Raw genomic sequence first — 25,231 nt, 5'->3', positions numbered from 1 at the left:
TGTTCTAACCCAAAATCAGATTCCTGCCAGAGCTTACTTCCCTGTCCCTGCCCAAAGTCAAATTCCTGCCAAATTTCTAGTAGAGGGCCCCAAAGCTAACCACACATCTGTAAACAATGAGTCTTAGGCCCAAAGTCAAATTCCTGCCAAATTCCTAGAAGAGGGCCCCAAAGCTCACCACACATCTGTAAACAATGAGTCTTAATATCTGCAGCCTGTTAAGGATGTGAATTTGGAAGCCTGAGAATAGTGACATACACCTTTAATCCCAGAACTTGGACAGGCAGGCAGAGGCAGGCAGATCTCAAAGTTCCCTGGTCTACAGAGTGAGTTCCAGGCAGCCAAGGTTAATCAGTGAAACCCTGTCTCAAAAACAAATTAGGCTGGAGAGATGGCTCAGCGGTTAAGAGCACTGTCTGCTCTTCCATAGGTCCTGAGTTCAAATCCCAGCAACCACATGGTGGCTCACAACCATCTGTAATGAGATCTGATGCCCTCTTCTGGTGTGTCTGAAGACAGCTACAGTGTACTCATATACATAAAATAAAAATAAAAAAAAAATCAGGTTATATTTGGGACCAAACAGAACTACAAGGACTCTGCCATGAAGCAGGGTTAGCCTGAGAGTGGAGCCAATATAGTAAGAGATCAGAGAAACCCAAGCCAGAACTGGAAAGATGGCTCAATGGTTAAGACCGCTCTTTTAGAGGACCCAAGTTTGGCTTCAGGCCCCAATTTGTTGGTTCACAACCTGTAACAGGGGATCTGAGGTCATATCCTGGGTTCTGTGAACACACCCAGACCAAGATGCACATATGCATAGATAAAAATCAAATAATCAATTTTCAAAAATTTTCACCTAAATCAAATGCCCAGATCAAGCCATGCCTAAGGCTGATCCTTTTACTTACTTAAATTATTAACTGCTTTTTTTTTTCTTTTTCTGGAAGCCTCTAAACATCCTCAAAAGTGCATCACCTGTTGTTTTATGGTTTTGTCTTGTTTTTGGTGGTTGGGGGGTATTTTGAGTGGGAGATGCTGTTCTGTCTGCAGTTATATTTAATGTGCTTCCTGCTACAGCCATGGTGCGTGTGCACCAGGACACACATGACAAAGTTGGCCCTTCACCATGTAGGTCTGAAAGGAGCAAACTGAGTTTGTCAAGGCCATTAAAGATGTAACCCAATTGACCTTGCACACTTTTTTCTTTTTTTTTATTATTTTTTAAATTTTTTATTTAGCTAATGTATATTACAGATGGTTGTGAGCCACCATGTGGTTGCTGGGATTTGAACTCAGAACCTCTGGAAGAACAATCAGTGCTCTTAACCACTGAGCCATCTCTCCAGCCCCGCACACTTTTTTCTTAAAGCCAGAACTTTATTTTTTTTTTCCTTCGGAGCTGGGGACCGAACCCCAGGGGCGCTCTACCACTGAGCTAAATCCCCAACCCCCTTTTTAAAAGTCTTTTTTTTTTTTGGTTCTTTTTTTCCGGAGCTGGGGACCAAACCCAGGGCCTTGGGCTTCCTAGGTAAGCGCTCTACCACTGAGCTAAATCCCCAGCCCCAAGCCAGAACTTTATATAGCCTAAGATGGCCTCGAAGTTAACCTTCTGGTCCTCCTACCTATCATCCCACAAATGCTGTGCTTACATCCTGGGGAGGGAACCCAGGGCTTTCAGCATGTGAGTCACCTCCCCGAAACCGAAAGTTGTCTTTTCATTTATGTTTGGATTTTATGAAGACTGGGGGGGGGGGGGGGGGGTAAGGGGGAGGCTGGAGAGATGGCTCAGTGGTTAAGAGCACTGACTGCTCTTCCAGAGGTCCTGAGTTCAAATCCCAGCAACCACATGGTGGCTCACAGCCATCTGTCATGGGGTGCAGTACCCTCTTCTGGTGTGTCTGAAGGGATCAACAGTGTACTCACATACATAAAATAAATAAATCTTTAAAAAAAACGGCAGGGGAAGGGACACAGAAACACAAACGCCTCCATTAACATCCCCACCCTTCCCTTCTCCTCCCCACCAGGAAAACACTCACCAGAGCTTCTGGAGTCTGCAGGTCTGGTGCCTCAGTCCTTCCCCCAGCAGCCACAGGCCCCTGTCTCCCAAGTCATTGAAGCTCAGGTCCAGCTCTCGGAGGCACGTGTTGACCTGGAGCACACTAGCAACCCCTGCACACGCGTCTGAGCCCAGTCGGCAAATGCCCAGCCTAGAGGAAGCGATGGGGTGGCCAAGCTGAGTTTGCCCTATGCCTTTTGGTAATGTCACCAGGGCTGGGCTTAATGTGCCAAATTTGTATGCTGGGTCCAGGGGTATGGCTTTGCCTACTTTTGAAAGAGAAAGAGAAGGCAGAGAGGAAGATAGGAGAGAAAGCAAGGGCCCAGGTAGGATGAAACCCAGAAAAGTACAAAATAAATCAGAATGGGAGAAGGGCTGGAGATAGAGCCCAGCACTGTCAAGCACTGGTTGGATGACCAGCACCCACGTGGCAGCTCACAACCGGCAGTAACTCCAGGCCCAGGGTATCTAAATCCTTCTTCTAGCCTCTGTGGGCACTAGGCGTGTATGTGGTCATACACATACATGTGGGCAATAAGCGATATATGTAGTTTTACAACATTTTTATTAAGAAAAGAAAGGCGGGGTGTTGTTCATTAGTTTACTTTACCTACATGTTTGTGTGAGGGTGGCAGATCCTCTGGAACTGGAGTTACAGGTGTTGTAAGCCACCGTATGGGTGCTGGGAATTGAACCTGAGTTCTATGGAAGAGCAGCTAATGCTTTTAGTCACTTAGCCCAATCTCTAGCCCCTAGTTTTTACATTTTTAAAGTTAGTAGCGTATGCATGTGTGCACACATCCATTTATGCACATGCTGGTTTGCATAATGCCCATAAGGCAGTCACCTGTTTCAGGAGTTTAATTTAGATCCTTAGGCTGGCCAACAATGCACCTTTTTCCCCCAGTGAGGCATGTAGTCCTGGGTGTTCTGGAACACTGTGAAGCCCAGGGTGATTTTCTGTTTGTTTGCTTGCTTACAGACAGGGTCTTATGCAGCTCTGATTATTCTGGAACCCACTATATAGACCAGGCTAGCCTAGAACTCAAAGATATCCATCTGCCTCAGCCCCCCAAGCACTAGGATTAAAGGCATGCAACACCATACTTGGCTAAGAGCATAACTTATAAAAGATGTTTATTTTTACTTTAATGTGTAAGTAAAAATGCATGTGCATTTTGCCTACATGCATGTGCACCACATGCAGGCCTGGTGCCCACAGAGGATAGAAGAGGAAGTCGGATTCCCTGGAACTGGAGTTATAGCTGGTCAGTTATGGATGGTGGGCTGTGAATCATGATGTGGGTGCTGGGAAGTAAACCCTGGTCCTCTGTCAGAGCATCTCTTAACTGAGCCTTCTCTCTAGCCACTATAGGCATTTTCTTTTTCTTTTTTTTTTTTTTTTTCTTTTTCTTTTTTTCGGAGCTGGGGACCGAACCCAGGGCCTTGCGCTTCCTAGGCAAGCGCTCTACCACTGAGCTAAATCCCCAACCCCTAGGCATTTTCTTGATGGTTAACTAATGCAGGAACCAATTGTAGGCAGTATAACCCTAGGCCAGTAGGTCTGGCCTGTATAAAACAGCTGACAGTGACAGAGAGCTGAGTATATGGGGGTCCATGTCCTTAATCCCAGCACTCAGAGACAGGTGGGTTTATGAGAGTTCCAGACCAGCCTGGTCTACAGAGTTCCGGGACAGCCAGGGCTACATAGGAAAACCCCATCTTGAAAAACCAGGAGGGCTAGAGAGATGGCTCAGTGGTTAGGAACACTGACTGCCCTTCCAGAGGTCCTGAGTTCAAGTCCCAGCAACTACAGGGTGGCTCACAACCATCTGTAATGGGATCCAATGGCCCCCTTCTGGTGTGTCTGAAGACAGCTACAGTGTACTCATATATAATAAATAGATCTTAAAAAAAAAAAGAAAGAAAAGAAAAACCAGGAAAACAAAACAGAAAAACAAAAAAGCCAGCTAGCAGAGCAAGCCAGAGCGAACAAGCCAGTAAGCAGCACTCTTTCATGTTGTTTTGTTCTGCTTTTTTTCCCCGGCTTCAAACTTCTGCCTTGGGTTCCTTCAATAAAGAACTATAACCTGAAAGCTAAAATAAACCCTTGCCTTCCAAAGTTGCTTTGGCCGTGATGTTTATCACAGTAACAGAAAACAAACTAGAACAGAAGGTACAGTTTGGTCAGTGATGTTTGTTCTGTTAGCCAATCGTCCCTGGAAATTAGGTAGACAGAAGGGCAGAAGGGCAATTTCAAGGAATGTCAGTAGTTTGTATTAAAAAAAAGAAAAAAAGGCCTTGTGGCAAGAAATCTTGAAATAAAGATGCTATATCTAGAGGAGATGGGAGGCACCACGGCCTCAGTGCCAGAGAAGAGAGAGCTAGAATGCTAAACTTAGAATCCCACTTACCGGAGGGTCTGGAGTTTGCAATCTGGATGCCTGAGGCCCTCACACAGCAGAAGCGCCCCAGAATCCCCAAGGTCATTCAGACCCAGGTCCAGCTCCATCAGGCTCTGGTTCATTTTGAGAGTAGAAGCCAGATCTTCACAGGAAGCTTGTCCAAGGTGGCAGATCTTCAGCCTGCATAAAATCCAGCTCAGTAAGCAAGATGGGGGACCTGTTGGGGGGCGCTAAACTTATCTCTGTCCTGTCTTCACAGTTAAATGTCCTCAGCAAACTGTGTGGCTCATACCTGTGATACCCACTGGCATTTGGTAGACAGAGGCAGGAGGATGTTCGATTAGAGACTAGCTTGGGCACATAGTAAGACTCTGTCTCAAAAAGCAAGAAGCTAGGGGCGTAGCACAATAGTAGGGCACTTGCTTGGTACATGCAAAGTCCTGGGTTTGATTCCCAGCACCACCAAAAAACAAACAAACAAACAAACAAACAAACAAAAAATGACAAAAACCCAACCAAAACAAAATAAAACCCCAAGGAAAACACAAAAAACAAACAACTGTTCAAGATGGCAAGTAATATTACATGTGTCAGATTACGTGTGTGTGTGTGTGTGTGTGTGTGTGTGTGTGTGTGTGTGTGTGTGTGTGTTTCAAATTACAGTTAAAATTGTTTAATGATGCCACATGTGGTGGTGCATGCACTACCTTTAATCCCAGCACTCAAAAACCAAAGTCAGATGGAATCCCTGTTGAATTCAAGGCCAGCCTAGTCTAACGTATTACGCTTCAGGTTAGTCAAAGATACAGTGAGACCCTGTCTCAAGAAGTATTTGGCCGGGTTGGAGAGATGGCTCAGCAGTTATGAGCGCTGACTGCTCTTCCTGAGGTCCTGAGTTCAGTTCCCAGCAACCACATGGTGGCTCACAACCATCTATACTGGATCTGATGCCCTCTTCTGGTGTGTCTGAAGACAGCGACAGTGCACTTAAATAAATAAAAAATATTTTGTGGATAGACATGTGTAGATGCTTACAGAACAAGTTCTCTTAACTACCAAGCCATCTCTCCAGTCCCCGAGGGTTGAGTTTTTTGGTTTTGTTTTGATTGATTGATAGATAGATAGATAGACAGACAGACAGACAGACAGACGCAGGAACCCATTGTGGGCAGCATTGCAGGACAACTTGCAAGAGTCATCTCTTCTCCCCTTGCATAATATGGACTCCTGGCACTGAACTGGGGTTGACAGGCTCATTGACAGGTACCTTTACCCTTAACCACCTCACCAACCCCTACGGATATTTTTTTAGTAAGACTTGTTTTCCTTGGATAAAACAAGTAAGACCGGCATACGTCTTGGGCCTTTGATGCCAGCACTTTGGGGTTATGTATGTGAAGATAAGGTTTCTATTTCCTCAGTAATAGTCCAGGGGATTGAATTTAGGTCATCAGGCTTGACGACAAGCGCTTTTACCTGCTAAGCCATCTTTCTGACCCCTGTTGTCAATTATTTTTATTTTTTTTTAAAGAATTATTTATTTATTTCATGTATTAGAGTACACTGTAGCTGTCTTCAAGCACACCAGAAGAAGGCATCAGATTCTATTACAGATGGTTGTGAGCCACCATGTGGTTGCTGGGATTTGAACTCAGGACCTCTAGAAGAGCAGTCAGTGCTCTTAACCGCTGAGCTATCTCTCCAGCCCCAATTATTTTATTTTAAACATTATTATTTTATGGGGCTGGAGAGATGGCTTCGAGGTTAAGAGCTCTGGCTGCTCTTCCAGAGGACCTGGGTTCCAAGATCTGGTGGGACTGGCTTTACAGAAGTTGTGACTGCCTTGTGGATGCTGGGAACTGCCCCAAGGTCCTTTTGTGAAACCAACAAGGGTTCTTTTTTTTTTTTTTTTTTTTTTTGCTTCTTTTTTCGGAGCTGGGGACCGAACCCAGGGCCTTGCGCTTCCTAGGCAAACGCTCTACCACTGAGCTAAATCCCCAACCCTACCAACAAGGGTTCTTAACCTCTGAGCCATCTTTCCAGTTCCCTTTTATTTCAGGCTTAAGTAAGACACCAAGAACCTGAAAACACCCCATTGGCAACAGCCCCGCCTCAGGGTCCTGAGCTGGAATGAAATGTAACTCCTGATTCATTTGTCTACTTTCATTCCACACAGACAGACCTGCCCTCTGAGCTGGCCCCAGGAGAACTCACCACAAGGTCCGCAGCCTGCAGACTGGGTGCCTCAGCCCTTGACACAGTAACTTCAGCCCCAAATCCTCCAAGGGGTTTCCTGTCAGATCCAGTTCTACAAGATGTGAGTTGTTGCTGAGAACAGAGGCCAGTGCTCGGCCAGCCGCAGCCTCCAGCAAACACTTCCTCAGCCTAGGAGGGAGAAGGTGAAGAGGCTGCCATGTTCTGTGTAGTTACCCAACATGAACCTGTGTCGTTTTTTCTCTTCCCTATGTAGTTGGTTTGGTTTGGTTGGTTGGTTTTCTTTAGTGAGTCAGGGTCTAAGTAGACCAGGCTAGGCTTGAACTCACAGAGATCCACCTGCCCTTGCTTCCCAAGTGCTGGGATTAAAGGTATGTGCCACCACACAAGGCCTCAAATAATTTTTAAAGAATCTATTGGCAACAGGTATGAAGGACCCTAGTTCTTACTGAAGTGTAAGAGCTACTAAGAGGCTTGGCCTGGGGGCTGGAGAGATGGCTCAGTGGTTAAGAGCACTGAGCTCTTCCAGAGGTCCTGAGTTCAATTCCCAGCAACCACATGGTGGCTCACAACCATCTGTAATTTGTAATGGGATCTGATGCCCTCTTCTGGTGTCTGAAGATATAGCTACAGATACATATAATAAAGAAATTTAAAAAAAGAAAAAAAAAAAAGAGACGTGGCTTGGTAGAAAGTAGGTAGGTTGTGGGGTTCATGTGAAGGACCCTAGGGGCTTTCGCCAGCCTTACACCCACCACCTCAGGTCAAGATTAGGCCAAGTATCAGCTTCCCACCTTGGGTCAAGAGTAGGCCAAGTTCTATTCTTCATCCACAGTTCTCGGGAGGAGCAGGGACTTGAAAAACTGCAAAATACACTGATAGTCACCTGACCCTCTGGCCCCAGATAGAGTTCAAATGCATGTCATATGCTTGCTAGCCAATAGATTCAAAGGTCAATATGCTTAGCCAATAAGTTTAAACTGTAACCTTGCTGATGTAACCTGTACCCCTAAAAACGTATAAAACTACTTGTTAATAGCCATTCGGGGTCACAGTCTAGTCACTTGCCACAAGGGGCTGATTGAGGGTCTACCCCAACACACGCCAGGAAAAATAAGCCTTGCCTTTGCATCGAACTCTGTTCTCATGTCTCACTTGTGGGGGAGGGGGTTGCCTGATAGTTAAGACACGCTTCGAAGGGGTTGGGGATTTAGCTCAGTGGTAGAGCGCTTGCCTAGCAAGCACAAGGCCCTGGGTTCGGTCCCCAGCTCCGAAAAAAGAAAAAAAAAAAAAAAAAAAAAAAAAAAAGACACGCTTCAAGCCTTACAGGTATAATCATGTACCCCTTTAATCTTAGCACTTGGGAGTCAGAGGCACACAGATCTCTGTAAGTTCAAAGTCAACCTAGTCTACACAGCAAGTTCAAATCAGGAAGGGCTACACAGTGAGACCTTGTCTCAAAAGACCAAAACTGAAGACAAAGACGAAGGAACAAACAAAATATATATATTTTTTTAAATGAACCTTTTTGGGATAGTAAGGAAAGGTGGGCTGGGTTTGATCTGTGCATGTGATATACATACCAAAATACCACACTGAAGGTTAGGTGTGGTGGCACATCCAGCATATATACAGATCACAGAATGAGCAGTTCAAGGCCAGCCTATGCTACATAGCAAGTTTGAGGCCAGCCTGGGCTACATGAGAGGGCTCAGTGGTTAAGAGCACTGATTGCTCTTCCAGAGGTCCTGAGTTCAATTCCCAGCAACCACATGGTGGCTCACAACCATCTGTAATGGGATCTGATGCCCTCTTCTGGTGTGGCTGAAGACAGCTACAGTGTACTCATATACATAAAATAAATAAAAAGAGAGAGAAAGAATAGGGGTTGGGGATCAGACATTGAATCTCAGTAATGTGTACAATATGCCAATAAGATTTAAAGAGGAGGGGGAGGAGCAGCAGGAAGGTAAGCAAGAGGAGCAGGAGCAGCAGGGGAAGAACACGCATGCCTGGTGCAGACCCACTCACTGGATCATCTGCAGCCTACACATGGGGTGCTGTAACCCCTCACAGAGCAGCTCTAGGCCTAGCACTCCAATGCTGTTGCCACTGAGGTCCAGCCTGATTAAATTCCTATTGGCGATGATAGCCGCTGCGAGATCCTGGCAGGCTGATCCGGAGATGTGACACCTCTTCAGCCTTAGGTGGGAAGGAAGACAGAAGCAAGTCGTTTACTTGGTGACTGTTCTGGAATTCTCTACTTTATGTTTGTCTCTCTTTTTAAAGGTTACAGGTGCCTCTCCCTCACCTCTTTTTTGTTTTGATTTTTCCCGCTTGAGACAGGATTCCTCTATAGCCTTGGCTGTCCTGGAACTCGCTCTGCAGAGCTGACTGGCCCCGAACTCCATAGACTGCCTGGCTTTGCCACTACACCTGGGTCGTTTTTCCCCTTTTCTCTGATTAAATTGCACATTTGTAGCCCTGGGTTTCTGTCTTGAGGACCTTCTGCATTGAGGCTTGGGTGGTGGTGGTTTTGTTTGGAGTTTTCCCAAATCATAAAAATGGTATAGGGGTTAGATAGAGGTCTCCGTGTGTGAAGTGAAGACCAGGGTATAATCCTCAGCACCCCAGGAAAAATCTGGACGTGGCTCCGTTGGTAGAGCCCCTGCCTAAAATCACCCAGTGAAGGTCTGTGTCGTGACTCAGTGGAAGTTCCTGCCTAGAATGGCCCGCTGGGGGCTGGGGGCTGTGGGACTGAAGTGTGACTCAGTGGCAGAGTTCCTGCCTAGAATTGCCCGGTCGGGGGCCTGGAGTATGACTCAGTGGCAGAATTCCTGCCTAGAATTGCTCAGTCGGGGTTGGGGGTAGGGCCCGGAGTGTGACTCAGTGGTAGAGCTCCACCCTTGCATAGAGGAGGCTGAGGCAAGCAGATTCCAGGAGTAAACTCCAGACTCAGTTTTAAGAGCTTGCTTCAAAATATAAGGCTGTAAGGCTGGGGAGAAAGAAGACTCACTGGTTAAGAGCACATATTGCTCTTGCAAAGGACCCAAATTCTATTCCCAGTACCAATGTCAGGCAACTCACAAGGGCTTATAAGTCTAGTTCCAGATAATCTAATATCTGTCTGTCCTCTTTATAGACAGACATAGATATAAACAAATAATACAAAAAATTTAAAGTTTGTAAGCCTAGCATAGAATCACACACCTTTAATCTCAGCGCCTGAGATAAGGGTGGGGCTAGGGAAAGGCAGGTAGATCTCTTGAGTCCACACTGAATTATATAGAGAGGTCCAGAGCAGCCAGAGCTACATAGGGAAACCCCCGCTTTGTTTTGTTTGTTTGTTTTGTTTTGTTTTATTGTTGTTTTCAGTGGAAGAAGAGGGTCTAGAAAGATGGCTCAGTGGTTAAGAGCACTGGATTACCTTCCAAGAGATTGGAGTTCAATTCCCAGCAACCAAATGGCAGCTCACAACTATCTGTAATGCCTGTTCCAGGGAATCTGACAGCCTTATACAGACATACAGAATAAAAATTATATTTAAAAAAAGTAGAAGAAGAGGCTTCCCTACAGTGGCACACTGCCACAGGCTGCACGGCAAACAGACGTTACCCTGTGTATTCTTCTTGGATGAGCCTATGGGAGAGGGTGGGAAACTCACATTGCAGCCGGGACTCACCTCAGGTTCTGAAGCTTGCAGTTTGCATGTCGGAGGCCTTGACAGAGCAGCCTCACGCCCTGGCTGCCCAAGGCGTTTCGATACAAGGCCAGCTCGATCAGGTTTGAGTTGGTGCAGATGGTTGCTGAGAGGTATGCACTGTAAATGTCAGGAAGGATGTTCCTTTCCTGTCTGCAAAGGCCAACATGTAGTTTAGTAGTCCATATAGTCATTAGGCTGACACAAGTATTCCATTTAACAACTCAGGAAGCATTTTAGCCTCTTCATGTAATGTTTCTTTTCCCCTTGCTATTTTCAAGATTTTCAGGTTTATCTCAAACTCCAAGACTATTAGATTATTCGTGTGTGTGTGTGTGTGTGTGTGTGTGTGTGTCTGTCTGTCTGTCTGTCTGTCTCTCTGTGTGCGTGTGCACATGAGTTTGTTTTGTTTTGTTTTGAAACATGATCTTACTGTTTAGCTCTAGCTGCCTTAGAACTAAGCAGACCATTTTGGCCTTGAACTCACAGAGACAGATCTGCCAGCCTCTGCCTCCTGAGTACTGGGAATAAAAGCATGTGCCATTACAGCACCTGGTTTTGGGTCCAAAAATGTAGAATGACTCAAGCAGGCACAGAGTCCAGCAAAGCAAGATTTGAACTAGGCAGCAAAACTGATTAGCCAGGGAGAACAGCACAGACTCAGGAGCGACGTCTTCAAATGTTCATCTTAGTATTTAAGCAGATAACAAATTGGTTTTCTACTCAGGCCAATACTGATCAGTCAGGGCCACAGAACAGACTCAGGCACTGAACTGCATAACCCTGAGTCAGAATGCTACATAGTTTCTAAGCTCCCAAACAACACAACATGTCTGTGCCATCTTCTCCCACCAATCAGGATTTAGGGATAGGGGATTTCCTTAGGAACATGTCTTTGTGGTACCCTTATCCTGTCTGGTCCCTTTGGTTGGATTAGTCAATTGTAGGAGGCAACTTGCCTAGCATTCATGCATTCATGTTTCAACTTGCCAACCAGGATGCGCTCTCTCTCTCTCTCTCTCTCTCTCTCTCTCTCTCTCTCTCTCTCTCTCTCTTTCTCTTCATGGATTCATGTTTCAACTTGCCAACCGGGATTCAGGATTCATATTCTCTCTCTCTCTCTCTCTCTCTCTCTCTCTCTCTCTCTCTCTCTCTCTCTCTCTCTCTGCCAATCAGGATGCCAGTTACCCAGGAAGGTCTTGGGAACTTAAACTTTATTTGACCCATATTCAAAATGGAACTTTTATCCAAAATGGCTTCAGTTTGGTTCCTTCTTATACTGGATTGTTTTGCTTTTCCTTTCCTTTCCTTTCTTTTCTTTTTTTTTTTTAAGATTTATTCATTTATTATATATAAGTACACTGTAGCTGTCTTCAGATACACCAGAAGAAGGCATCGGATCTCTTTACAGATGGTTGTGAGCCACCATGTGGTTGCTTGGAATTGAACTCAGGACCTCTGGAAGAGCAGTCAGTGCTCTTAACCTCTGAGCCATCTCTCCAGCCCCCTGTTTTGCTTTTCAAGACAAGGTTTCTCTGTGTAGTCCTGACTATCCTGGAACTCTCTTTCTGTAGACCAGGCTCGCCTCAAACTCAGCAATTGTCTTGCCTCTACCTCTGGAGTGCTAGAATTAAAGTCATGCACCACAATGCTCTGCTGAATTATTTATTTATTGTTGTTATTATTATTATTATCATCATCACCACCACCATCGTCTCATCATCATCATCATCATCATCATCATCATCATCATCATCATCATTCTTTTTTGAAGCAGGGTTTCTCTGTAGAACTCACTCTGTAGATAAATCTGGCCTAGACATCGACCTGTTTCTGCCCCCCAAGTGCTGGGATAAAGGTGTATGCCACTAACACCCCACCTGAAAAGTTTTTGGTTTTGTTTTTAATTTTTTTTTTTTTAAGATTTATTTACTTATTATGTATACAGCAGTCTACCTACCCGTATGTCTGCAGGCCAGAAGAGGGCACCAGATCTCATTATAGGTGGTTATGAGCCACCCACCATGTGGTTGCTGGGAATTGAACTCAGGACCTCTGGAAGAACAGCCAGTCCTCTTAACATCTGAGCCATCTCTCCAGCCCCTGCAAAGGTTTTTGGTTTTTTTTTTTGTTTTGTTTTGTTTTGTTTTGTTTTGTTTTTTGGTTCTTTTTTTCGGAGCTGGGGACCGAACCCAGGGCCTTGCGCTTCCTAGGTAAGCGCTCTACCACTGAGCTAAATCCCCAGCCCCCCCCTGCAAAGGTTTGATGTAACAGATTCTCCCTATCATAAGCAGCTCCAGTTTAGTGTCAGTGAATACTGATTAAGCAAACGTCCCTGCTCTTGCACTAGTTGCTATTTTTCTTTCTATATAGGGACTACCCTGCATGTTTTGGAGACCGCCTTGTATGCTGTTTGGACCCCACTGAGTATTTAGAGACTGTCTAATGTTTTGCTGGAACCAACCTGCCTACATGGGCCTATTCGCAGCATCTCCACTTATCGCCACTAGGTGTCAGTAGCACCATCTAGCTTCCCAGTGTGGCAACAAAAACACTTCCACAGATTTCCTGGATGTCTGTCTGGAGAGCCAGGGTGAGACAAAATCCTTGGCTGGTGGTTCTGGTGACTCACATTTGTAATCCCAACACCTGAGAGGCTGAGGCAGGAGGATTGATAGCGTGAGGCCCTGTCAAAACAAGCTGGGCATTGTGGTGCATGTCTGTAGTCCCAGTACTTGGGAGGTGGGGGCTGGAGGATTGGGGGTTCAATTATCAAATTATCAGCTTCAGTTACACAGTGAGCTACAGGAGACCCTGTCTCAGAATACAAAAGCAGACCAGTGAGCTAGCACATTAGGAAAAAAGCAGAAAACCCACTTCCAATGTTTTTATTTTAGTTTTTAATTAATTAATTAGCTAATTAATTTTTGAGACAGGTTTTTCACTCTGTGTGGCCCCAGAACTGTCTGTCCTGGAACTCTGTAGACCAGGTTGGCCTCTAACTCACAAAGATCCTCCTACCTCAGGCCTTTCCTATCACATGGCAAAAGTAGGGACATACAGACACATAGAGACACATAGACAGAGAAACACACACACATAAATACAGAGAGACAAAGATGTGCAGAGAGACATAAACATGGAGACAAGGAGACACGGACACAGAGAGACAGAGACACAGACACACAGAGAAACTCAGACATGTATACAGAGAGACAGAGTCACACAGAGAGAAGAAGGCACACACAGATGCTAAAAATGAATAAAATAGGGCTGGAGAGATAGCTTAGTAGTTAAGAGCACTGACTGCTCTTCCAGAGGTCATGAGTTCAATTCCCAGCAACCACATGATGGCTCACAACCATCTGTAATGAGATCTGGTGCCCTCTTCTGGCCTGCAGTCACATATGCAGACAGAATGCTGTATATAAAATAAATAAATAAATCTTTTGGGGTTGGGGATTTAGCTCAGTGGTAGAGCGCTTGCCTAGGAAGCGCAAGGCCCTGGGTTCGATCCCCAGCTCCGGAAAAAAAAATCTTTTTAAAAAATGAATAAAATAAAATTTAAGGGTTGGCAGGATGGCTCAGTAGGTAAGGTTCTTGCCAATGAGTCTTGTGACCTGAGTTCAAACCCTGAGATCCGTAAATTGTCCCAGACCTGAATCCACACACCATGACACTACACCCACACCCACACATGCAAAATAAATAAATGTAACAAAAGCTTTAAAATCCTCAAACCACTTCGAGATGGCTCAGTCGTTAAGAACTCTTCTAGAGGGCTTGAGCTCAGTTTCCAGCACCCACATCAGCTCACAATGGTCTCTGACTGGCACTTATACTCATGTGAACACAGCCACACACACACACACACACACACACACACACACACACACACAATTAAAAATAAGATAAGGGCTGGAGAGATGGCTCAGTGGTTAAGAGAGCTTGCTGCTCTCCCACAGTATCTGACCAGTTCCCAGCACCCATATCTAGTGGCTCATAATGGTTCTAGCTTCTAGGGAGCCTGTTGCTCTCTTCTGGCTTGCTTGAGTACTTGCATGCATCTCTCTCTCTCTCTCTCTCTCTCTCTCTCTCTCTCTCTCTCTCTCTCTCTCTCGCACGTACACACACACAAATTAAAAAATAGAAAATATTTTTAATTAAAAATCCCCAAGCAGTTGGGGATTTAGCTCAGTGGTAGGTGCTTGCCTAGCAAGTACAAGGCCCTGGGTTCGGTCCCCAGCTCCGAAAAAAAGAAAAAAAAAATTCCGTAGTGGTACACATCTTTAATTCCAGGGAGGCAGAGGCAGGTGGAACTCTTGTGAGTTCAGATCTCACCTGGTCTTCAGAGATAGATAGATAGATAGATAGATAGATAGATAGATAGATAGATAGATAGATAGATAGATAGATATTCCCAAGCCAAACCAAAGGTGCTACCTCTTCCCAAATCACCTCGGTTGAACAGCACAGGTTAAAGGCATTGCATTGGAGCACGGCTCCCCAAGGTCACTTACGAGTGTGTGGACTGCGTCTGGGCTCCTGGAGGTTCTGGCGGGCCATCCTCTGCGCCTGTACTATAGGCACTCCCATACAAGTGAAGCACTTCTGTGCCTCTGCAGTACCTCGCACAAAACGAGCAGACCACGTGCTCCATCTTCGTTGAGAGGTTTCTGACAACAACCACCTGAAAGTGGCTCAGGGCCTGCTGGATGAAGTCTTCCTCCTGGATCTCGTACAAGCAGCTGAGAAGCTCCAGGGAGCCATGCTGCAGGGTGGAGCCCTCACTTCGAGCCTTGTTTTGGATCCACGCCAATGCTTCCTCCTTGACCTGAGGGGAGATGGTCCAGCCGAGATTCCTCTCGAGGTAGCATCTCATCTCTTCATTGAGGAGGCCAAAGAGAAAGCGGACGGTGTGGGCCAAGAAGTTCCTTTCTGAGAAACCATACTCAGCCAGTGCTCTCCTCACCGCCTCTCTGCCGTGCAGTGCACAGTACATGGCTGTGAAGAATTCCTGGAAACTCAGGTGGATGAAGCTGTAGAATTTCTCACACTTGATGCCCTTCTGGAATATGTTCACGTTGAGGAAGGTGGAGACCTCTGCTCCATCTAGGCCATGTTTCCCAAGATCCTCTTCCTCGAAGAGAATCTTCTGATTCCAGAGGCCCTCTGCAGCCAGAGAGACCAGGCCTCTCTGGTTGGCTGGGACTTTGAAGGTTGGGGTCCCTGGCTTGGGCTGCATCAGGCTCAGAAGGTAGAACATATAAACCGCTGTGGTGGTCCTAGATGTTTGTCTTAAAAGCTCCCCACTTTCTAGCTGCTGCTTTAAGCAGGTGCAGACCACCCAGGACACCATGGGAACAAAACACATGGTAAAGAGGGGCTCATAGTCCCTCATGAAGCTGAACACTTGGCTCGCTTGTCCAGTGTTGTGGAAATATCTGTAGAAATATTCCTCCCTCTCTGCCTCGGAGAAGCCCAGGATCTCCACGTGCCTAGGGTGTTCCAACAAGCCGTGCAGCTTCTCCAGTGCACAGGGTCGTGTGGTGATGAGCAAAGAGAGCTGGGGCAGAAGCAACCTCCGAATCAGGCTTCCGAGGAGGAGTTCCGTGGGTCGTTTCTCCTCCCAGCAGTGGCACCAGGGACCCTGAACGTCATGGAAAGAGGGATGAAGCTCATGGAAGCCATCGATGATGAATAGAAGACGATCAGGAGCCCGGATGAGGTCCTCGAGGGGTGCACCATGCTCTGGCCAGCAGCTGGAGAGGAGGTCATGTACACTGCACTGGGTGTGGCTTCTATTCAACTCCCTGCAGCTGATATAGAAGACATAATCGAACTGGTCTTGGAAGAGTCTCCCATCGGCCCAGTCCAACATCACTTTGTGGGTCAACATGGACTTCCCCATCCCCGCTGCCCCTTGTAATACCACTGTGCGTGGTGGCTCCGGGCGTTCTTCATCTGGCTCAAAGAGGGTCTCCATTTGGATAGGGCTAGCCTGGTGGCCCCTGGTTCTGGAGTGTTCCCACCCTGTTTCCAGAAGTTTTTGCTGTGCCCAGATAGGATTTGAGTGTTCCTTTACTAGGAGAAGCCGAGTGTAACGATGACTTAAGTTCACACATTCGCCTAGTCGCGCATTGCGGTCTTCCATTAGCCGGAATTTCCTTCGGACATAGTCTTTGTAGGTTATCTGGGGATCTAGTAGAGAGGAAGGAAAGGTCTGTGGCATAGCCATTAGCAACTTTTTGAAAAAGATTTTATTTTTAATTTGTTTGTCTTTTCTTTCTTTTTTTTAAAGATTTATTATATATATATGTGTGTGTGTATATATATGTGTGTGTACAGTATGTATGTGCATATATATTATATATATGTGTTATCAGCAAATCACAATATACACACACACATATATATATGTATATATATATGCATATATATATATACATATATATATGTATATGTATGTATATATACTGTAGCTGTCTTTCAGACACACCAGAAGAGGACATCAGATCCCATTACAGATGGTTGTGAGCCACCATGTGGTTGTTCAAAATTGAACTCAGAACCTCTGGAACAGCAGTCAGTGCTCTTAATCACTGAGCCATCAGGGTTGGGGATTTAGCTCAGTGGTAGAGCGCTTGCCTAGGAAGCACAAGGCCCTGGGTTCGGTCCCCAGCTCCGAAAAAAAGAAAAAAAAATCACTGAGCCATCAATCCAGCCCCTTATTTTTAATTCGGTTTACATTTTTTAATGTGTATGGGTGTTTTACTCAAATGTTTGTCTGAGCACCTCATGTATGCCTGTGCCTGTAGAGGCCAAAAGTTACAGGGACTAAAGTTAGAGGTGTGCTATGTGAGTGCTGGTAATCAAATTCAGATCCCCTGAAACTTTAACCACTGTTGTTAACTGTGAATCATTTCTCCAACCCCTATTTTTATTTTTTAATTATGTGCATGTGCACATAAATTGGAGTGCCCAGAGAGGCCAGAAAAGGGTTTTAAATCCCCAGCATTGGAGTTAAGGGCTGTCAGGAGCTGCCTGATATTGAGTGCTGGGATCTATCCTCCAGTCCTCTGATAGAGCAGTAAACATTCTTAATCACTGAGCCATCTCTCTGATACCAGCATTTTTCCACTTGGGATGAGGTTTCGTGTAGCCCAGGCTGGCTTCAAACTTGCTGTATATTCAAAGACGACTTTTGATCCTCCTGTCAATACCTCACAAATTCTGGAATTACAGGCCTACACCACCGCATCCAATTTATATGATGCTGGGGAGTGGGATTTCATGGATTGTAGGCAAGTTCTTAAACAACTGAGCTACATGCCCCAACCCCTTTCACTTTTTGTTTGTTTGTTTGAGATGGGGTTTCGTATTGTTCAGACTGACTCCAGACTAGCTGTGTAGCCAGGGATAACCTTGAACCACTGAACCTGTTGCTTCTGCTTCTCTAGTTCTGGGAATCACAGGCACAAACCACTTTGCTTGTATGCCTCCCTCCCTCCCTCCCTCCCTCCCTCCCTCCCTCCCTCCCTCCCCTTTAATCTCTTCCTTCCTTCCATTTTTCAGCAACAGTCTTTCTCTGTACTTCAGGATGGTTTCTAACTTTTCTTGATTTCCCGTCTCAATTCCCCCTACCCCCTACCACAAACCCTGCAAGCCCTGTGATTATTAGATTGCTAGAGTAAGCCACCACTCCCAGATGTTATCAGCAAATCACAATGAATTCAGTGACTGCCAAGCATGGTCTATTAGCTACTTGTTTTTCTAGTTGAGGAACTGTTGAGCCAGGTCCTCAGAGCAGTTTCTAGCTGCAATCTGAGAACCCTTCTGGGAAGTTGAAGCACTCAAGCATAGCTCTGTGAGTGCATATTCCTTGCATTTGTTGTGCAGCAATTGATTCTTCTGACTTAAAACATGTTTTCCCCCAAGAGACCTCATAAGGCCCAAATGACTGATTTCTCTGTCTTGAAACATGTCTTCCTGGAGAGAGGCTCCAGTAGCTAATAACACTAGGCTCAAGAAGTTCATGAAATTTACAAGACTCATGGCACTCAGAAAGCTCCAGGGTTTATAAGGTCTCTCCCTAAGTTTATGTAAGCGATGGACAATAGACAGTTGCTGGAGAAGAGATGCTTCAATGGAGCTCGCATCAGTTGAATGGTGATTCTTCTGGGTTGTAACATTTGAGAATCATGGGGTTGGGTAGAGCTGGAGAGATGATTTAGCAGTTGTAGGTGTGTAATGTTCTTTCAGAGGACCTCTATAATCAGTTCAAACTAAGTGTAAGCTTGCTAAAATCTATCTGCTTTAGCCTCCTGAGACATTGAGATTATAGCCAACTCATCCAGCTCCCTCCCTTTCTGCTCCTAAACTGCAATTTGTTTGTGAGTAGTAGTTTGGTAGCTATCTCACACCCTCAAAGTGACAAGTCTTAGGACTTAGCTAAGAACCTGTCACCCCAGCACTTGGAAATTAAAGGTGGGAGGGTCAGGAGTTCAAGTCTAGCCTCAGCTATATAGTAAATTCCAGGCTGGATAACAAACTAAAAAGCTGACATATGGCTGACATAGAGCAGTTGGTTGATTCAATAAAGTTTGGCTGAGATGGCTCAGCCAGTGAAGGTGCTCGCCACTGAGCTTGCTAACCTGTGGTTCAGTCCCCAGGACTCACACAGTGACCTTCATAGTGTCCTATGATCTTCATCCATGTACCAAGGCACATCTCCCAACCCCCTGCACACAAAGTAAATTTGTGGTTTTTTTTTTTTTTTTTTTTTTTTTGGTTCTTTTTTTCGGAGCTGGGGACCGAACCCAGGGCCTTGCGCTTCCTAGGTAAGCGCTCTACCACTGAGCTAAATCCCCAGCCAATTTAAGTGTTTTTAAAGGAACTAGAGAAATGGTTCAGTGGTTAAGAACAAGTGCTACTCTTACAGAGGACCCACATTTGATTTACAGCACTTACACAGTAGCTCACAACCACGTGTGACTCCACATGTAACAAGAGGCCTTCTAGCTCGTTAGGCTTCAGTGTGGTGCATTTACAGACAAACATACATAAAATAAAAAGCAATACATAAAAAATTAAAAAATGGGGTTGGGGATTTAGCTTAGCGGTAGAGCACTTGCCTAGCAAGCTCAAGGCCCTGGGTTCAGTCCCCAGCTCCGGAAAAAAAAAAAAAAGAAAAGAAAAGAAAAGAAAAGAAAAGAAAAGAAAAGAAAAAATAAAAAAAATAAAAAAATGCAAAAGAAGTGAAGTCTTTAATGGTGTTTGTCTACCACAAAAACTCTGAATCTATTCACCTAAGACTCCTTGCCATATGTCAACATTAAGTACCATTTCTGGCTGGGCATGGTGTCAAATGCCTTAATGCCAGTATCTCTGTGAGTTCAAAGCCAGCCTGGTCTCTATAGTGAGTTCCAGGACAATCAAGATTATATAGAAATACCCCAGCTCAAAAAAATATAATAAATATTATGTTATATATTATAGAGAGTATATATATATATATACGCTTTCAGTTGGGGTATTACTTATGTGCAGCTAGTATATCCTAATAGGTACAGGGCTCATAGCTCACCTTTTCTTGGAGCATCAGGAGAGACGTCCGAAAGGCACGTTGACTGGCTCTCAAGAGAGCATAGACCATTACTTGGAGTCACTGCAAGAAACATGTAGGAGGTCAGCTACCAATCTGTATTATATTTTATTCTTTCTTCTTTTTATTTTCATTGCTGGGCATCATCAAATCCAAAGCCTTGAGCGTGCCAGGACAAGCACTCTAGCACTCCACCACTAAGCTATACCTCCAGCCCTGATATTAGTTGTTGTTACATCAAACTGTGGCTTTGTAGTTCCTGCCCTCCATGCTAGAGTATCCAGCACTCACCTCACTCACTTAGAAATGGGTAGTCTGAGGGTGCCGGGGAGAGCAACACACCGAAAGATAAATAATGCAACTTCACAGACTCACAGTGATGAGAGATAGGCCGGAAGTCAAGCAATGGAATAGCTTGAGGAAATGGAATCGTATCTGGGGTAAGATTGTTTTGAAGGTGGCTAGGAAAGAATTTTCTTTAATATGTATAAATATACATATATACAAATAAATATAGAGAGAGGGGAGAGAGAGAGAGAGGGAGAGAGAGAGGGAGGGAGGGAGGGAGGGAGGGAGGGAGGGAGGGAGAATTTCAGCACTTAGGAGAGGAGGCAGAGGCAGAAAGACAAGGATTTTAAGTCATCCTTGGTTACAAAGGGCCTTGAAGGCCACCCTGGAGCACAGAAGACAGTCTTGAGGGTCACCTCATCTCCTACCCCCATCCCATGCACACAAAATAAGCACAGAGAAATAAATATAAATGTAAATAGGAAACCTTTTATATGCATAAAATACACAGACATGTAATTTAATTTTTTTCTTTTCTTTCTTTTTTTTTTTCGGAGCTGGGGACATAACCCAGGGCCTTGCACTTGCTAGGCAAGTGCTCTACCACTGAGCTAAATCCCCAACCCTTAATTTTTTTCTTAATGAGACAGGGTCCCATTATATAACCTTGGCTGGGCTAGAGCTAGCTATATGGATCAGGCTAACCTTGAACTCACAGAGATACACTTGCCTTTCTTTCCCTGAAGAATTAAGGGTGGACAACATCTCACCCAGCAGCTTGGAGGGGTGTGGGGGTGTGTGTGTGTGTCCCATGATCAGCCATATATATATATATATATATATATATATATATATATATATATATATATATAATTTTATTACATTTATTTATTTATTTTTGGGGGGGATGAGGTATGTATGCAATAAGGAGTATGTGGAAGTCAGAAGACAACCTTGGGAATCAGTTCTTTCTTTTTACCATGTGGGTATGTGGGTTCTGGGGATGAAACTAGGGGTGATCAGGTTTGGTGACAGAAGCTACCTGACCCACTGAGCCATCTCACCAGCCCACATGTTTGGTTTTTAAGACAGGGTTTGGCTGTATTGCCCACACTGACCTTCAACTTTCAGTAGTCCACCCCTTTACCCCTACTGCTGTTTACGTTTCTCAAAGTGCTGTGATTATAGGTGTGTGCTACCATGCCCAGCCTAATCAACAAATGGTCTAACGAAACGAACAGACAGTTTACAAAAGAATAACACAAATGACCAATTATTTTTATAACTGTTCAACATCCCTAGCCATCAGGGAGAGGCAGGTTAAAACTATTTTTAATGACTTATTTTGATGTGCCTTTGTGTTTTACCCGTGTGTGTGTGTGTGTGTGTGTGTGTGTGTGTGTGTGTGTGTGTGTAAAGAGCTGTAAGTATGAATATAGTTCATACATTTAAACATTTAATAACATTTAAAGTCTGAGAGACAAAGAGAGGTTAATATTAGATGATGCACAAGGACAGAATGTAGGCAAAAGATCTCACAACTCAGGAAGAGGAGACAAAACTCATTGTTTTTCTAGTTTCAATTCTGTCAGTGTTTTTTTGTTTTTGTTTTTGTTTTTTTGTTTTTTTTTGTTTTTCGGAGCTGGGGACCAAACCCAGGGCCTTGCGCTTGCTAGGCAAGCCCTCTACCACTGAGCCAAATCCCCAACCCCTGTTTTTGTTTTTTTGTGGTTGATAAGTACATTAGAATATGATAGATCTATGAAGTATAAAACCTTCAGTGAAACTTCAAGCTTTACCTGGTCATTCTAACTATATACAATGTCACTGAGATGTAGCGAATTTAGGGGCTGGACTTCTTTAACCCATCTGTGTGCTGTTTTTCTTGGTGAGTTCATTACAATAGTAATCTTTTTTTTTTTTTTTTTTTTTTTTTTTTGGTTCTTTTTTTCGGAGCTGGGGACCGAACCCAGGGCCTTGCGCTTCCTAGGTAAGCGCTCTACCACTGAGCTAAATCCCCAGCCCCTACAATAGTAATCTTATAATAAGGATATTTTTTCCCTCTGCAGGGATGCTAACTACTTGTCAGCCCAGCACAGCTGTTTCAGCTCATCAGTTATGAGTCACTAGGCTTTACAGATGCGACTCTGTCGAGCTGGGCACACTGGCTCACCCCTGTAATTCTAGCAATCAGGAGGCTATGTCAGGAGGTTCCTCCTGAGTTCCAGGCTTGCCAAGACTACGGAATGAGACCCTGCCTCAGGAATGGGACCCTGCCTCAGGAATGGGACCCTGCCTCAGGAATGGGACCCTGCCTCAAAACAAACCAACCAGGGCTGAAGAAATGATGTCTCAGCAGTTAACAGTGCCTGTCACATTTCAAGAGATTTGCTCCCCAGATCCCATACTGGATGACTTACAACTACATTGTAACTCCTGCTCCAGGGGATTCACTCTCTTCTAGACTTTGTATGAATCAACAACCTGACCCCCAACTCCATACACACATAGATACACATAATTCTTTAAAAATTCTAAAAAAACAAAAAACAAAAAAACAGGGCTGGAGAGGTGGCTCAGCGGTTAAGAGCACTGACTGCTCTTCCAGAGGTCCTGAGTTCAATTTCCAGCAACCACGTAGTGGCTCACAACCATCTGTAATAGGATCTGATGCCTTGTTCTTGTTCTGGTCTGTCTGAAGACAGCTACAATGTACTCCTATAAATAAAATAAATATTTTTTTTTTTAAAAAATGAACTCAATACTCAGTGCTGTTTAATAAACAGCTTATTGTGGTGACTCATACTTGTTATCCTAAAACTCAGGAAGCTGAGGTAATGGGACCAACACAGGTTTGAGGCCAACCTAGGTTACAGAGTAAGACTGTATCTCAAGTCAAGATACATGGATGGATGGATGGATGGATGGATAGATGGAAAGATGGAGAGATAGATAAATGATGCATGGATAGATAGAGTTTTGTAGTAATAGCTTTTCACTTAAAAAATTATTCTTAGGGCACATAGTGATGGCATATGCCTTTAATCCCAGCACTCAGCAGGCAGAGACAAGTGGATCTCTGAGTTCAAAACCAGCTTGGTCCACAAAGTAAGGTCCAGGATGGCCAGGACTACACAGAGAAACCCAGCCTCCAAAAACAAGCAAAAGAAAACAAAATTATTATTATGTGTATGTGTGTGAGGCAGCTTGAGTTTACATGCACCATACACATGACGGTATCCATAGATGCCGTATGGTGTCAGATCCCCTGGAAGTAGAGTTGTCCTCTGACTCCACAAACCGGCTGTGGCACCCAAGTGCCCGCACTCATTCACACGGGCCATGCATACTCTATCAGCAATAAATAAAAATTTTAAAAGACATCAAAGTATGGCTAGAGAGGCAGCTCAGCGCTTAAGAGCACTGGCTGCTCTTCCAGTGGTCGAGAGTTCAATTCTCACAACCTATAAAGGGGTCTGATGCCCTCTACTGGCCGGCAGTTGTATGTGCGGCAGAGCGCTTATACATAAAATAAAGAAAAAAGAAAAAGAAAATGTTTCTTTTAAAAAGACAAGTAGAAAGAGGACTATTTGGGAGAGGAAGGGGTCAACAGGAGTGAGTGGGAGGTAGAGTAATAAGAGGTGTGTGTGATCCACAGTATGTACACATATGAAAATAACATGATTAGGGTCAGAGACATGGCCAAGCCTGGGGTCGTGACTTTGATCCTTAGGACCTCCATGGTAGCAGGAGACAATGGACTTTTGCAAATTCTCTCTCTCTCTCTCTCTCTTCACACACACACACACACACACACACACAGCCCTTTAAAAAGAGAGGGGGAGGTTGGGGATTTAGCTCAGCGGTAGAGCGCTTGCCTATCGAGCACAAGGCCCTGGGTTCCGTCCCCAGCTCCGGAAAAAAAAAAAAAAAGAGAGAGGGGATTTGTAGACTGGAAAAAGACCATTGGGCTGAAATTTGAATCCGGCTCATAATTGTAAAGCTAAGAGAATGGGTGTATTCCAGGCTGGGCTCTCCCTCCATCTCCTTACCCCTCACCAGGTCTTCTCCCTGTCCTCGCTCCCACAGGTCCTTCCTGTGGATCCTCTCAAAGGTGCTGAGAGCCAGAAGCCAAGCCTCCTTTGTCCCCATATGGGCCACCATCAATTGGGCCATTTCCAGAGGACCAGCCATCTCCATTCGTCCCCTGGGGATCTTGTCCTGGCCCAGTTCCTCCGCAATCCCCAGGTATAATTTGAATTTCTTCAGTTCCCCAGCCTCAAGTTCTTCCAGGTAGGTGGACAGTCGATGGAGGGCATCCTTGGCTGTAGCTGGCAACATGGGGACGAAGTAATGGGGCCAGCCCCTCTAACCTTTCTCTAAAAGGACCATAGGCACTGTAGCATGCTGCCACGGCTTCATTGACAGGCAGAAGGGAACGAGGGGTAGGACTGAGGTTGAGACAGAGGCAAGATCTTTTGAGAAATCACGGTCTCACACCCTTTGCTTCTCTGCTACCTGCTCCTCTCAACAAGAGTGTTTGCTGTGAAGATGGGGAAGTTGGTGTGAGGTAATCCATGGAGCGCTTGACTGTAAGCACGCCACATGTTGAGCAAGCCTCTGCTGTTTTCCCAGCTCCCTTGACAAAACAACCACGCTCTCTGTCTTTCCACATGTCCTTCTAACTCAGAAAGAGGTGTGAAGACAATCTTGGCCTCTTCCAGAAATATGCATGGGGCCTAGGGATGTGGCTCCGTGGGGAGAGTGATTGCCTAGCACCAGTGAAGCCCGGGGTTCTAACCCACCACTGCCTTGAGAAGGTGTGGTGGTATCTCTCCCGTAAGGCCAGTACTCCTGAGGTAGAGGAGGGAGGACCAGAAGTTCAAGGTCATACCAGGCTCAATAGTGAGTGCAAAGCCAATTTGGGATACATGAGGTTTGGGGAGATGACATGGGTG

The 25,231-nt window shown here is 45.1% G+C and overlaps 1 protein-coding gene across 8 annotated transcripts in view; it reads right to left on the bottom strand.

The window, feature by feature from the left end:
* Positions 1-24,816, bottom strand: part of Nlrp12 (NLR family, pyrin domain containing 12) — a 37,926-nt gene extending 13,110 nt beyond the window's left edge. For 2 of the 8 annotated variants that reach the window (XR_010064551.1, XM_063282937.1), the window contains exons 1-9: positions 24,326-24,812; positions 19,968-20,048; positions 14,902-16,582; positions 10,364-10,534; positions 8,713-8,883; positions 7,476-7,544; positions 6,682-6,852; positions 4,477-4,647; positions 2,043-2,213 (exon numbers count right to left, since the gene is read on the bottom strand). Coding sequence is in view for 6 of the 8 variants with exons in the window: in XM_063282937.1 (XP_063139007.1) it covers positions 2,043-2,213; positions 4,477-4,647; positions 6,682-6,852; positions 7,476-7,544; positions 8,713-8,883; positions 10,364-10,534; positions 14,902-16,582; positions 19,968-20,048; positions 24,326-24,614 (2,975 nt within the window). In the remaining 2 variants the exon portion in view is untranslated. Of the gene's footprint in view, positions 1-2,042; positions 2,214-4,476; positions 4,648-6,681; positions 6,853-7,475; positions 7,545-8,712; positions 8,884-10,363; positions 10,535-12,341; positions 12,485-14,901; positions 16,605-19,967; positions 20,049-24,325 lie in introns of those variants that run through there. The other 6 variants (XM_017588882.3, XM_063282938.1, NM_001169142.1 and 3 more) reach the window with 6 other exon arrangements.
* Between the last annotated feature and the right edge of the window lie 415 nt (positions 24,817-25,231).

Source organism: Rattus norvegicus, chromosome 1, assembly GCF_036323735.1.
Source record: "Rattus norvegicus strain BN/NHsdMcwi chromosome 1, GRCr8, whole genome shotgun sequence".
NCBI classification, from domain to species: domain Eukaryota; kingdom Metazoa; phylum Chordata; class Mammalia; order Rodentia; family Muridae; genus Rattus; species Rattus norvegicus.
Note: the sequence above shows the minus strand (reverse complement) of the source record. Positions and strands in the feature narration are given on the sequence as shown.